Genomic DNA, 16,120 nt, shown 5'->3' with positions numbered 1-16,120 from the left:
AGCTGCAAATGATCTGGGGGTGGAGAGGGGGAAGCCTCAGTTGAAAAAAATTAAATAGAATTTAAATGACCTCATGACTCCTCTCCAATTACAGATAAGTAATTGTAACATAGAAACATGTCATTGGACTCAACCAGTCCGCATTGGTGCTTATCCTCCATATGATCGATAACCCTTATGCCCACCCTGTTCTCAAACCCTTTTATCCCTTTTCCTTCAATCATCTATCTAACCCATTCTTAAATGTTGACATGGCCTCTGCTTCAACCATTAACTCTGCTATTGTTTTCAACTTCACAGCTCTCTGTCCTAAATCTCTTCGATTTATTCTTACATCTATGTCCCCTCATTCTAGATCCTTCAACCACTGGAAACAGTCTGTTTCTATTTAATCTGTCCAATTCCTTCATAATTTTACACAAATAACTTGCATTTATATAGCGTCTTACACGACCTCAGGATGTCCCAAAGTGCTTTACTGTTAGTGAATTACTTTTTGTTGTGATATAGGGAAATGTGCACAGCAACAATGAGATAAATAGCCAGGTCATCCGTTGAGGAATAAATATTGGTCAGGACACCGAGGACATCTTCCCTTCTCTTCTTCGAATAGTGCCATGGGATCTTTTACATCCAATTGAGAGGTTTAACATCTCAATCCAAAAGATGGCACCTCCGACAGTGCAGCACTCCCTCAGTACTGCACTGGAGTGTCAGCCTAGCTCCCATCTTCTCCAGAACTGGTGCAAATGCCCCATAAAAATGGAAACCCTTTTCCTGACACCACCCATTTAGCCAATCATTGACCTCACTAATCTTTCCCTATCCTAGCACGTGGTTGGGGCAGTAATCCAGAGATTACCATCCTAAGAGTCCTGCTCCTAAGTCTGCTTCCTAATCTCTTAAACGTCTTTTGCGAAACTTCAAACCTTTCCTTTTCTATATCAGTGGCTCCCATGTGGACCATGATGACTGGTTGCTCTCCTTCCTCTTCCATAATCTTTTCCAATCTTTCCGAAATGTCTTTTACCCTAGCACGAGAGGTAACAAAGCATCCGGAACTCTTGGTCTGGACTGAAAAAGATAATGTACATCCCTCTGTCTATCGAGTCTCCTATTATTACTGCATTCCCATTGATACTCAAAACTTCCACATTTTGCAGGAACCGTACATTATCACCCCTTCCTGTGCTGCCATAAATGTGAGTTAAATCTAGTTTTAAGTTTAAAGTCTTTATCTACCTACAATTTCAATTTTACAAATTAATTTTCAAGATGTGAGCATTGCTGGCAAGGCCGGCATTTATTGTCCATCGCTAGTTGCCTTGAAAAGGTGGTGGTGTGCTTTCCTCTGTTCGATACAACTGAGCGACTTGCTAGGCATCTTCAGAGGGCACTTAAGAGTCAACCACAGGACTGGAGATACATATAGGCCAGACTGGGTTAGGACAACAGATCTCCTTCCCTAAAGGGCATGAGTGAACTAGATGGGTTTTTACAACAATCAACAGCTTCATAGTCACTTTTACTGAAACCAGCTTTTTATTTTTAGATTTTTCTCAAACTGTTATAATGAGATTTGAACTCACATTTTCTGGATTATTTAGATAAAGCCTCTGGATTACTAGTCCAGTAACATAACCACTACACTACCATACCCAGTAAACTACTCTGTTCCACCTTCCCTCTCTGCTCCTAGTTTCCATTCTAGCCAAATTCCTGTTTGGGAAATATTATTCTCACCCTGTTCCCACCTCACTCTGTTCCCAGCTCACTTTGTACATATGTAACAACTGCAGTCTTTGCCTCCCTGATTCCAGATTACTGCTTGACCCCCATTCTACCATCAGAGGTTGATCATTACAAGACCATAAGATAGTAACGGATGAGGATGACGATTTGGACCATCTTAATTCATCCATCCAGAAATTCCCGAATGTCCCCCCATTGATCTACATGGAAATAAAAATCGGGAACGATGTAAAATGGGCTGCCGATTTGCTATCACCTCTTTTACACTATCGCACAAAGTCAAAAATGTGTGAAAAATAATTTCTTGTTATCTTTTACTAATTTAAACCTGTGCTCCCTTGTTCCATTCTTGCAATTTGATTTCATTTATAGAATTCTGGATTTTCTTTTTCCATAACTATCATACATACAAACACTTCTCAGATCCCTCCTTCCTGGGCTAAAAAGCCCAAGTTGCTCCATTCAGCCACAAAGCTCCAGCTTTCTAAAATTTTCTGGAGTAAACCCACTTTACTTTCTCTCCCTTTAAAAGCCTTCTGAAAAACCTGACTCTTCAACCGTGCGTCTGTTCTGATCCACCCAACCCTTCAGGTCTAGTACTTGGTGCCCTCCTTCTGCACCTGAGATGTTCTTCTACAGTAAGAAATATATATTTTGCCTTATGAGGGTGAAACTATCTGAGGTATTTTTCTCCCTTACCTCAATCACCATCTGATGCCAGGAGGACAGGCAGTTTTACTGTAAACTTCTCAGAGGTCTGCGGGTGACCCAGGTTCTCCTTCCCTTGTGGGAAAGCAACTACCTGCCAGTGGGTATCTCCTCACTCGGAGACTCACGGCACTGCTAACCCCTGTGTTGTAGGGCAGGGACTGCGGACGCACGTCCCAGGACTTTGTGCAGCACTTTACTGAACTCTTGAACTGGCTTCGACCCGCGAAGTTGAAAGTTGTATCAAAATACTTACATCCCATTATCGGGCAAGTAGAACTCAACAGCAAATCCAAAGTAGCTTCCTTCAGGTCCTAAGTAAATGGCTGGACTCTCTGTTTCAAAATTGAATGCATGAAGTTGCAATAGTAAAAAGGAAAAAAGTGGCAAAATTTTCATCAAATTCCAAAGGAAAGATGCCCCAGGACAGGCCTGCATTTTCTTTCGTGTCCTAATCACACGTTCAAATCCAGCTGAAGAAAAATTTAAGTCGAATGTGTCTGATCATCGCTTCGTCATGCTAAAGGAAATTACGTTTGTTGCATTTCCAGTTTTCAAGATTACTGTCGTTAAACATGTTCTTTGTAATAACATTTATCAGCACATGCAGTGACTTGACTCTGCAAAAAAAAAAGAAGAATGTTCTGGTTTGGAAAGATTTCAGCCTTTCCCTCTCGAAGGCACTTGTGGAGTGAGTGAGCAAAGGTACCCAATGTATCATGGCAAAAGGCCAGAAGGAAATCTGAAATACAATGAGAGTGACAGTCATGCATTGAATAAAATAGTGACATGATGGGTTTATTGATATATTTACTCAGTGGGGGAATTGGTGATAGTGGGTAAGAACATAAGAACATAAGAAATAGGAGCAGGAGTAGGCCAATCGGCCCCTCGAGCCTGCTCCGCCATTCAATAAGATCATGGCTGATCTGATCCTAACCTCAAATCTAAATTCATGTCCAATTTCCTGCCCGCTCCCCGTAACCCCTAATTCCCTTTACTTCTAGGAAACTGTTTATTTCTGTTTTAAATTTATTTAATGATGTAGCTTCCACAGCTTCCTGGGGCAGCAAATTCCACAGACCTACTACCCTCTGAGTGAAGAAGTTTCTCCTCATCTCAGTTTTGAAAGAGCAGCCCCTTATTCTAAGATTATGCCCCCTAGTTCTAGTTTCACTCATCCTTGGGAACATCCTTACCGCGTCCACCCGATCAAGCCCCTTCACAATCTTATATGTTTCAATAAGATCGCCTCTCATTCTTCTGAACTCCAATGAGTAGAGTCCCAATCTACTCACCCTCTCCTCATATGTCCGTCCCCTCATCCCCGGGATTAACCGAGTGAACCTTCTTTGAACTGCCTCGAGAGCAAGTATGTCTTTTCTTAAGTATGGAGACCAAAACTGTATGCAGTATTCCAGGTGCGGTCTCACCAATACCTTATATAACTGCAGCAATACCTCCCTGTTGCAACCTTGCTCCTTCACTTGTTCCACCTGGGTTTGATTCTACCTCAGAAAGGTGAGGTAAACGTCGCCTCTCTCTGATCACTGTCAAGAATCACAAGTGATTTGACATCGTTCCAAAGAGATTTGAGTTGAAGGTAGAAAACTATCCATAATTTGGCACTATCAGGCTCACTCAGAGAGACAATAATGATCGCTGATGGAAGGTGAGATTGGTGTAGTGTAAAGGGGAAGTTGTTGATGGTTGCATTTCCTGGAATAATAGAATCACAGAACCACACAGCAACACAGCAACAACAACTTGCATTTATAAAGCACCTTTTACGTAGCAAAACGTCCCAAAGCACTTCACGGGGGTATTATCAAACAAAATTTGACAGCACAGAAGGAGGCCATTCAGCCCATTGAGTCTGTACTGGTTCTTTGAAAGAGCTATCCAATTAGTCCCACTCCCCTGCTCTTTCCCCATAGTCCTGCAAATTTTTCCTTTTCAAGTATATATCCAATTCCCTTTTGAAAGTTACTATTGAATCTGCTTCCACCAACCTTTAAGACAGTTCATTCCAGATCATAACAACTCACAGCATAAATTTTTTTTTCCCTCGTCTCCCCTCTGGTTCTTTTGCCAATTATCTTAAACCTGTGTTGTCTGGTTACCGATCCTCCTGCCAGAAGAAACAGTTTCTCCTTAACTACTCCATCAAAACTCATCATTTTGAACACCTCCATTAAATCTCCCCTAAACCTGCTTGGCTCTAAGGAGAACAACCACAGCTTCTCCAGTCTCTCCACATAACTGAAGTCCCTCATCCCTGGTACCATTGAAGTAAATCTCCTCTGACCCTCTCCAAGGCCTTGACACCCTTCCTCAAGTGTGGTGCCCAGCATTGGACACAAGACTCCAGCTGAGGCCTAACCAGTGATTTAGAAAAGTTTAGCATAACTTATTTAAACTAAGAAAAGCCACAGAATAAATCACCTGTAAGTTCTTAATTTTTAAAATACCCAAATTTGACATTTGCATTTAGTCACACTAAATATAGAATTATAAATGAAGAGCTGAATCAATCTGCTGTTTTATTGCATCTAAAATAGCAGTACAGAATTCAGGAACAATGGAGAGAGTCACGGCAGGCAGAATAATTGATTAAAATAACTGCTGCACTCAAATCCCTGAAGAACTTCAGAACCTATTTCAGTTAAACATTCTTTCGCCTAATCCCAATGCTCTTCACTCCTCTCCTGACGGTGCTGACTCCTGTTGAGTTGGGGGTTCCTCAGTTACTAACAGACCTCTTGCACCCCATCCAAATGGCCATTCTTCACATAGAAGACTAGGCCGTGAATATCGGAAAGCCAAGCGGAGCTTCACTGCCAAGCACAATGTCATCCTCATCCAGTATTCATACACATGGCCTATCTAGGAAGGGACACTGGATAGCTGTCAGGAACCAAGATCTCTGGGGCCTTCTTTCCTCTTGTCCAAGGGTCCTGCACACAACTGTATTAGTCCAAATGCTGGCTGAGATCAGCTAACTCAGCGCAGACCAGGAATTGAAACAGGGATCATCTGGTTTGTATGTCTTATTGTCACAGTGAGTGATGCCTTTATTCACCAAGCTATCAGAAGATGAACTTAGAGACTATTTTAATTGTTTCTTCAGTCCTGTGTTACTTCCCATGATGTCCCGAAATGCTGGATTGAGGTCCCAGTCTGGATTGCCTGATGATACGTTCCCTGGGGTGTCCCATCTGTTCTCAGAATTGAACTAAGAACAGAGAACAGTTCTCTGAACTGGGACCACAAAGCAGTCCCTGTAAAAAGAAACAGAAATAGCGAGGAAAGAACAAAGAAAAGGAGCAGAGGAAGGAAGAGGTAATTATAAAAAAAAACCTGAAAGAGGAACCAGCAATACAGTGAGTGAGGGAGCAAGTGGAGTGGGCTGCTGGTTTTGAATTAGATTCAGCTGGTGCTAAAAACACTGGTTGGAAAGGGGAATTAGAGCAACAGAGGCCAAAGAACATTAGGAAAAGGGCCTGAAAATGTTATTGGGGTAGATTTCCAACTTGCTACCCCAGGTGTAAAACTGGCATTGCCGATTTGCAGCCTGTTATAGAAACCGCTCGATTCCATTGAAACCCATGGAAATAAAAATGGGCAGTTTCTATAATCCGCTGCACTAGTTTTACAGCTGGGGCGGCAAAGTTGGAAGATCTACCTCATTGTCTCTTCTTTACAAGTGAAAACAACCATCTTTGCAAATTGGCTGAAAATATATATTTTTTAAATGCAGTAAATAAAAATTTTAAATAATTATAAGTTTATGGATGTTTAATGACTGACAGTTAAGGACATGGACAGCTATACTTATCCAGGCTATCTGACATAGCAGGATACAGCTTGTGCGCCATGTACGAACCGGGCTATCTCCTATTTCCTGGCAGTGGCAGAGGACCCAATTATAAACAATACACACTATCTGACATTGCAGGACGATGTAATCCATAGCCCACAGCTATTATCTCATATTCTGCTTCGGTCGTAGTTACGTTGCCAGCGTCATTGTGTACGCTTATTAAACATTTTACCTTCTTTAATAAACAAAGGATACGAAGATATTATGAAGCAGAAGGCACAGTCCAGGGCCAGCTGTTTGGGCTTAATGATACACCGTTCCTGGTGGATCCAAAAGACGGAAGGATTTCATACGTTGCTTATGTCCATCACTGGTGTTGTGAACAGGTCGATAGTTGTCTTTTTTTGAGGAGAGAATAGGGAATTCTGCATGTCATACAGGAAATGGGCTGTGCTGAGTCTTAGAGAGAGTATGGTCAGGAATCACCCACCCCAAACTACCTCCTACAATGTACGGTCTGCCAATTTGGATTGTTCAAAACGATCTTGGTTGGGCCTCAGCCCAGTTGTCACATCTTCCAAGTAACAGCAACAACTTAAATAGCACCTTTAACCTCCCATGACACTTCACAAAGGATGAAAACACTGTACAGTGAAGGCTGCATTAGGGGTGGCGACTCCCTTTAAACAAGATGTCGCAAAGCCAACTTTACAGAGCTCCTAGGCAATCTAATCTTATTGTTGGCCATTTTTTCCCCCTGAAGTCATTGACTCTGACTGGGGTATGGGTCCACTGGTACTGTTAGCTCACCAGTACCTCCCCCAAGTGTCGCTTTTCATACATGCCAACCATCCACATAATACATGGATATCATTTTAGTGGCAGCGTCTGCACGCCCATGTTTGTAGATGAAAATAAACACCACCCTTGAGCTCCTTCCACAGCATTGCTCTGGGATTCCTAATTCCTGTCGCTGCTCTGCTTTTGAATGTCACAGCAGACTGTCAGGAACTCTGGCAATCAGGACGTCCCAACTCAGTGAGCTCTGGCATTCAAAATCAGAGCAGCAACAACAGGAGGTTGTGGTCCCACAGCAGTGCTGAGGGAACAGCTGCACATGGAGGGAGGAAAGAGAGAGGAACTCCCAAGAGCGACACTTGCAGACAAGGTTCTGGCGAGCAAGGCTTGAGAATTGTACTTTATTGGGGGAAGGGGAGGAAAACCTGAGACTGTTACTAGAGGTGGATGGGGAAGAGAAGGAATCCCTGTGACTGGTCCTGGGAAGAGGAGGAGAGGAGCGAAGAGAGGAATGCCCAAAAATGGTGCGAAGGGGATGTGTGGAGGAGGGGAAAGGCTGAGGCCAGCGCTTGGGGAGGAGGGGGGAGTGGGATTTAGAGAAATCCCGAGTGCAGTGCTGAGGAGGGGGGAACGGGAGAGGAGGGGGGGAAATGAAAAGAAGCAGTACTGGGAAAATGAGATCTCCAGAGTGACATTGAGATGTTTGGAAATAAGGAGAGTGCCAACTTGAAATGGGGGAAGGGGAGTAGGACACTGACAGCATAAATTGGGGGGGGGGGGGGTGGTGGGGGAGAGAGAGAGAGAGAGGAGTGCTAGCATGAACTGGGAGGAAGAGAGTGCCCTTGTGAACTGGGAGGGGAAGAGTATTTCTGTGAACTGGGGTTATTGAAGGGGGAAGAGGGGAAGATTGGAGGAGACAGTAGCGGTGTGTGTTAGCAGAGTGTTGGAGGGGGATAGTGTGTCAACTTAATCAGAACGCACCATATTTAATGTAAAAATTAAACATATTTCAGAACCATCTACAAATGCACCACCAGCAGACACAGGATGGACAGCATTCGAAGGAGCTGGACAATTTTAATTTTGATGCCTAGCTCTGACTAAGGTCAGTAAGACTGAGTTTGATTCTCCTTTTAACTGTTGGGCAATTTTTTTAAAAGCAAATTAACTAAAGCTTTCATGTCCCAGTACTGGGAGAAAGACATTTTACAATATTAAAAAAAAAATTCTTAAATGGCAAAGAGAGAGCAGTTTCAGCAAATGTTTCTTCACTTTTAGGTAAAAAGTGCAATGCCATGTTCATTCAGCAGTGGGGACCTTGAATTGTAACCCCCTTAGCCCCTGGTGCTGAAGTCAGTGTATCATCCTAAAGACTGGCTGTGATCTTGTAAGTGAACACCAATTGGAACCAGGAGCGGATTGGCCATATGGGAAATTGAGAGATTTTCCGAGTGCTCCTGTGAATGGTTCCATAGCACTGTATTATCAGCGCCCCCTTTTTTCCACGAGAATCCCAAAGAATCCCATGCCCTTTTGCTCCTGACTGGAGCCTGTGGTTTGTGTGGCTTAGTGCTATACAGTGCATTTCCACACTAAGCTATTTGGGGAACTACATAGTAAAACATATGAATACTTGCTAAGATTTGACCAGAGAGCAATGCAGAATCAACAGTATAACTCAACACTGCTAGCTCTGCAGCTCGCCCTAAGCAGGTACCCGCCTCAAACTGGTACTGACTGTATAACAGCATCATTAATAAATTGTCCACCGCTGCCTCACAAGCTCTAGAATCTGATCAAACATCAACACCTATTGATGTTTTACATGTACTCTCAGAAATCAGATATACACTGCTGAGCAATAACATAAATAACTGCAGCGGCGATGTTAAAGAATTTAACAGATTCCAGCTTCTTTTTCACATGATTAATTGCCCCATTCAGAATGCAGAAAGCTGTGGGAAGGGGAAGAGATGGCAGCAGACAGCTTTAATTAAAGAGCGCCAACTTTTCTAAAAGGTTTTTTGTTATTTAAATCCAACATTTCTAAATGAAGATGACACAGCCAGTCAAAACATACAGGGACAAATTGAAAAAGAAGAGGATCCATGACAAAACTCTTAACAGAAGAGCTGCGAGACAAATAATTAAAGATTTATAAATGCAACCTTGTCAGCTAAATTTAGAGAAATTGTTCATAAAACGTACAAAACTGACAAAGCAGTAATAGCTTGCCAGCTTTGCATATCTTGCTGTGCCCAATCACTATGCAAAGTTCTTAGTGGTGTATGAAGCAAAAACCAGCACTAGTCATGTAACACACACTCGTGTTTTATCAGGACGGAACAGGATAATTGACCATTCCTTGTAAAACCTATAGGCCAGATGCTACTGTTTTTGCATAAACAAAGGGTTAACTGAATGTTGCTTAAGGTTTTGAAGAATTCTAATCATGTTGATGATCTATAATTTTACTGATGGCATATGCTGTAACAATTGTACAATTGGGCATCCAGTGGAATAGAAGCGGCAGTAATCATCTCCAGCACCTTTTAGCAAAGTAACACTGAAATAGCACATGCCAGCTCAGTCCATCTGCTTCCTCCGTGACTTTCCTCTGAAAGAGAGAGTACCAGACAAAGAAAGTGCCATAGTGATAATCGGGTGCTGGGGCTTTGGTAGAAGAAGTGAAGGAGACCACCTACAGCACAGACTGTTCCCCTTCCTCCCCAAGAAGTGTCTGGAACATAGGAACAGAAGTAGGCCATTCAGCCCCTCGAGCTTGTTCTGCCATTCAATTATATCATGGCTGATCTGTATCTTAACTCCACCTACCCGCCTTGGTTCCATTTCCCTTAATACCCTTGCCTAACTAAAATCTATCAACCTCAGTTTTGAAATTTTCAATTGACCTAACCGCAGCAGCTTTTTGAGGGGAGAGAGTTCCAGATTTTCACTACTCTTTGTGTAAAGAAGTGCTTCCTGACATCTCCCCTGAACGGCCTAACTCTAAACCCTATCAAATTTGGTTTGGCAACATGGGAAGAAATAGAGGAGCATATCAATGTTGTTTCCAGGGCCTGGAGGGATGTGAGAATGAAGGTAGTAACCTCAAGAAATCTGATAAGTTAAGTCAAGACTATTAATATGTACAACAGGCATCTGCCATGAGTGAATGTAAAAGCAAGTCAACCATGCCAAACCTCTCATCCTTTCCTAATTTCACATGAAAACCAGTTTGAGCATGTTGGCTAGTGTTGTACTGTCATCAAGCTCACTTGTCAGATAAGTGATTAGCATGATTGGGGATAGTTATGCATAAGGAAGATGCATTTATAAAGGGCTTAGGTAAAGCTCGGTACACAGCAATAATTCAATAAAGGGTTTAGACAGTGATGTTTGCAAATGAATCAAGCAGGGTGATTCTTATTCAATAAATATATGCAATGTGCCATTCAAACTGTATAGCTGCCTGACACTGTCAGTGCTCTATGTACTTTCAATCTGTTAGTACCGCCAACACTATAAGATGACCCTCAACTACCAGAGGCAGTGTCGCACTGGTGGAGGATCCAGCCACTAGGCTCCTTACCCCATTCGAGGAGGTCACAATGGCAAGGAGACCATAAAGGGAGTTGTTGACGGTAAAGCTCGAGGTTTCCCCCCAAATTCTCGTCAAGTACCATAATGTTCATGTCATGTTATTCTGTCCTACTGAATAACACACAGGCACGTGTTCAACTTCAGTAATACCACATATAATGCCATGCAATGATACTGTTTCCACACTGTGGTTATCTGATTCAATGGGGTTGATAATGTTATCCGGGGACAATGGCACCAGGATTACTGCTCTTCATGCCTGCAGTGCACTGAGCTAACCTCATGCCATAACATACACAGTCAGCTCAATAGGATATTATTGTGGTGCATAGTGCATTAACAGGGTCAGGGAATGGATTATTCAACGCCAGCAGCTTTTAAAGGGCTGCTAGTCACCCTTAAAGCTGTCTTGCTTGCAGAAGAGGGTGAGGAATGGCTGCAGCAAGACAATGGAGTAGAAGTGGAGATCCTGATTCAGGAGGTCCTGGAAGGAAGGGTGGTCCTCTTATAGCTTTGGGCCACCGTCCAGACACGGCCAGTGCCAAAGCAACCTGAATGGAGGTGGCAGAAAGAGTAACTGCTGTCACACCTGTGCGCCGAACCTAGGAGCAAGTGAGGGAGATATGTGCTGATCTCAGGAAGATCGCCAAGGTAAAAATTCAAGGCAGCAATTACCTTGACAGCACTGACTGATCGTCACAGCCTTGGAAGTGGTTTCCAGGTCTGACTGCAGGATTCTGCACAGTTCTGTGGGGGGTTTGTAGTCTCTGCATGCAGGTTTCTTCTGACATGTCCAGATATGATCGTCTGGCCCTATAAGCACAGGTGACAGCATAAGGGTGTGCCCTAATTGATTGCCTAAGGTACAAGCGCACTTGCCAGGTATGCCTCCTCTGATTCTCTTCCTCCACACCTGCCAGTACAAAAGGGATAGTCAAAGAATGGCCATGGCTCCAAATCTGGGCAGCACACAATAAAATATTCCTGGAGTAACAGATGCAGATAGGTGGGGGTGTCCAACTTTAAGAAGTTCCCAGTAAATTTGGCAACACAGTGTGACAGCAAAACACTTAAACAGCTCAACAGCAAAGACGCAGTGAAATAGGTGGAATCAAACAGCAGCTACTCACAACAAGTCCAAAGAAATAAGCCCACTTTAGGAGAAAGGACACAGTATACAGGAAGGGTCTTCCCATATAGTGCCTTATGGGTCATCACCTAGTTTAACTAATTTCGACTCATACTGAGCCTAGTGCATGAGCGGTGCATTGACTTCTGGTGCCACTGGCAGTTCAGGATCATATTATAGCACATTCTGTGCATCGGCACTGAGAGTAAGCCTCACCGCCACATAATTCAGTCCACCGAGACCCAATGCAGAGCAGCACTACAAGTATCACCCATCGAATTATCAGCCCCAACATCTTGATGCTTGTCTTTTCACAGAAATGGAGGAACAGTGCGAAGGAACAACAAGTGTCTTTAAACAAGCCCACAGCACCTTGTGCCACAATCACACCTCTTCCAAAAATCAGCACAGCTGCACACGCCTGGGGAATGTAGATAGTGAGGTTGAGGAGGCAACACAGGGTGAGTCACAGTACACAAATGAGGAAGATGCTGGCCACACATTGCTGGGCGCCTGTTGGCCAAAGGCCCAGCATGGCTATTGGGTCTGGAATAACACAGGGGATCAGATATTACAAGGCCTGCTTGCAAATTGAAATTGCTGTTGCAGAATTTTGTACATGAATCACTTGCACACTGCAAGGCCTTGGGAGAAGTGTGGAGGAGTCCAGAAACTGGATGCGTGCAGTATTGGATGAATGGCTGGCAACCCTGCAGTCTGCCATGAGTATGTAACAATGCCAGTAGAATCTACAGTGAGCCCCTCAGTAGCACAGGGCACAGGCACAATAGGAACATCTCATGAATGCTCAAAATGCTGCTAGAGGCTTTGTGGTCCAACCTCAAAGGTGCCTTCTGCTGGTTTCAACATGCTTCAAAACAACCTTGACCTAGAAATTCAGAAATGCCCATTTTTCCACCCTGAGAGACCATAGAATTACTTAAAATTACAGCACAGAAACAGGTCATTCGGCCTAACTGGTCTATACCAGTGTTTATGCTCCATATAAGCCTCTTCCCACCCTGCTTCATCTAACCCTAACAACATAACATTCTATTCCTTTCTCCCTCATGTACTTATCTAGCTGCCTCTTAAATGCATCTATGTTATTCGCCTCAACTACTTCATGTGTTAACAATTTCCACATTCTAACCACTCGCTGGGCAAAGAAGTTTCTCCTGAATCCAATGACATTCTCCTGAGATCAGTGGACATTTTGAGAGAATGTCCAGCAGCAGGACCTTGCATTTGTTAATCACGGATCAGGCAGTTGCCTCTCATGACAACACCACATGAAGGTCATCAGCTATCCCTATGCAATGCCAGAAACGTAGGAAAACATGGGCACAACCTCTCCCCCGACCCACTTCCCCCTTCTGCAACTTTATCCCACCTCCATTTCCTCTTATTTTAGTCACTGCACAGGCTCTGGATGAAGAAATGTGAATTTTTTTAAAAAGTAAAGAAAAATATTTGCAAATCACTGTGTAAACAATATGTGTGTTGGTCCTTGGGTATACAATGCTCATAGGTGCACATTTCTTTAAAATATAATTTTTTTGATTAATGCAGCTTCAGTCATATCTCCCTTTGTGGTAGGATTAAAAACCACCCATATATTACATAGAGCAGTTTTCATACCAAACTAAGGTCAACATCTAGAAGTTTCAAATCATCAGTAACCGTGGATTATTATTGTTACAAACTAGGCAGTGCAGAATGAAATTCGTATTCAGCATGAGACAAAGCAACATGTGATGCTGTAGCACATACTGATAGGGTTAATGGTTTGATATGTGATCCATGCTGAGTGCCTGTACATGTAGGGAATGGTTTCCTTCAACTTAGAGCATCCAAAGGCAGTGCACTTATACCATGCCAAATATATGCTGATGTTTTCAGATAACGAAAAGATGTTCAGGCAGGTAAGCAAGAGGCGTAACTATAACTACTGGGCAGCCAAGTTATGATATTTAATGAAGATCTCTGTTAACCCTCAGAACTAGAAAAGACCCATATAACAGATTGAATAAAATGGCTTCAGCACAGCAATAACTTAGTAGCAATGAATCGTGTCACTTTTACGTGTTCCATATTTCCACAGCCGGGTGATAACCTGTGAAGGAAGCGAACATTAAAGAGATGCTGCTCAATAGAGAGTTGAACCCGAGTATTTTGAAAACTCAGTTTAATAATCAAAAGAAAACTTCAAACATTCTTTAATAGTAGTCAGAAAGGAGAGAAGTAAAGGTGAAATACGTTCCGACAAGCTCAACCTCATCCCCGGGGATACTACTTCACAACATGGAGCTGCCATGGCAATCTCAGATCTAACAGATCAAGGACTGGGAGGGTGACGAGTAGAAATGTCACTTGGCACAGGATGGAGCTGATGTTGAGGTTCATAGCTGGGGCAAAGCACAAACAACCTGTGTTATTGCTCAGCTGAACCTAATCCGATTTACAAGCTTAGCACTGGAACTGGATGTAAGATGAAAGATCAGGCACACATAAAGAGAGTATTGAAAACAAATTGTCAGTCCGCGGATCTGAATATCATTCCTCAATGTGAAGATCAGCCATACCTGTTAATTTCAGAACATTTTAGTGAATTCAAAATCAGTCATGCAGCTTGTCAGATTGATGTTATATAGACAATTAAAGCCCACATTGTCTCCCCATTGATGGTGAATAGGCGGAAAATCTAGCCCTTAGTACATAAACATGGGGTACATTTTTGGTGACTCCACTCTCTGTGCCATTGACCTAGGCTGACATTATCAATGGGAACAGAGATTTGGGCAAGAAGGTCAGCGCACCCTGACTCGCAATGCTCCCACTTTTCCAGTCATTAGAGTTAATAAGTCGAGAAGCAATGGTTTGGTGACACAAGCCTGTAGATTGTCAGAGAAAGGGATGACTGAGGGAAGTAAAGAGTCCCATTGTTTTGAAGTCTTCTGAAAATTCTTTACAAAGTACAATGCATATCACAACCCTTTTCTTTTCTTTGACCTCTCTGAAGCATTCAATATGGTCAACCATTCAATCGTCCACGGTCTTTCTCCTCTGTAGTCTACCTCCATGGCATTATTTCCACTTCCTTCCACTGCTACTGGTCCCTACCAAGCTAACACATCTCCTGTGATGACTTCTCACACTGCACATGGTCACCTCAGCAGTGTCTAAATTTCTACTCTTAGCCTCCTCCTATTCCTCAACTACATGCTGTTCCTCAGTGACATCATCCATAGGCACAAGGTCAGCTTCAACATGTATTCTGATGATCCTCATCTTCACCTCTGTGCCACTTCCTTTGGCTCCACTGTCTGATTGCTTGTCCAATAAGTCATGGATAACTTAAGTCAACTTAACATCAGCAAGACTGAAGCCATCCTGTTCAGTTCCTGCAAAAAAATTTGCACACTAGCCACCAATTCCATTCCCTTCCTGGCTGCTTGCTCAGGTTAAACCCAACAGCGCACAGCCTCAGTGTCCTGTGTGATCCTGAGCTACAGTTCATACCCTATATCCTTTCCGTTACTAAGACTGCCTATTTCTCATTCTGCCCTTACTCTTACCTCACCCTCACCAGCACTGGTAGCCTCATCCACCCCTTCATCGCCTCCAGGTTCAACTTATCCAACCAGCTTTCCTCACCAGCCTTATGGCCTCCACCTTACACAAACACTCTGACTTTTTGAAAATTCCATCTTCCACTAAGTCCTCCTCCCCTTTCACTTCTACCTCGCTGACTTCAATTGGCCCCCCATCCTCTAACATACTGAATTCAAAATCCTCATCCTTATTTACCAATCCCTCCATAGCCTCAACCTACCACTGCAACTTCCTCTAGCCCTATGTTAATGTGTACACACTCTGCTCTTGCAACTCTGGTCTCCGATGTATCCCCACTCCCTCCACTCTGTCTTTGATGGCAGACCCTTCAGCCATTTTGGATCTACAATCAGGAACTTTCTCTTAAAATCTCTTGATCTTATTATCTCTTTAAAAGCCTTTTTCAAAACTTACCTCTTTGACCATATTTTCAGTCATCTCCCCTAATTCTTCTCCCGATAGTTCTGCAGAGAGGCCCGGTCTGCTTTGAGGACAGGGCCATGTTTGCATCAGGCCAGAGGGCTGTGGTCAGAAACCGAGTGCCCCAGGCAGCTTGCCGGCTCCATACATTCACAATATCAGGCAGCAGTGGCTCAGGCTAGGTTAGTGGGGCTGGAAAATGGGAATCAGGATCCTAATTACATCATAGGACCCCGATTTCTATTTTAAATGGACTGACCGCCTCTGACTCC

General features: G+C 43.3%; 1 protein-coding gene across 1 annotated transcript in view; it reads right to left on the bottom strand.

Moving 5' to 3' along the window:
* The window catches only part of LOC137299993 (integrin alpha-8-like), a 90,746-nt gene extending 87,789 nt beyond the window's left edge, over positions 1-2,957 (bottom strand). Inside the window, exon 1 of the mRNA XM_067969054.1 lies at positions 2,717-2,957. Within this exon, the coding sequence (XP_067825155.1) occupies positions 2,717-2,898 (182 nt within the window). The 5' untranslated portion in view covers positions 2,899-2,957. The remainder of the gene's footprint in view (positions 1-2,716) is intronic.
* Between the last annotated feature and the right edge of the window lie 13,163 nt (positions 2,958-16,120).

The sequence above is a fragment of the Heptranchias perlo genome, chromosome 30, assembly GCF_035084215.1.
Source record: "Heptranchias perlo isolate sHepPer1 chromosome 30, sHepPer1.hap1, whole genome shotgun sequence".
Lineage (NCBI taxonomy): Eukaryota > Metazoa > Chordata > Chondrichthyes > Hexanchiformes > Hexanchidae > Heptranchias > Heptranchias perlo.
The sequence above is the reverse complement of the archived record's forward strand: the minus strand, read 5'-3'. Positions and strand labels throughout refer to the sequence as shown.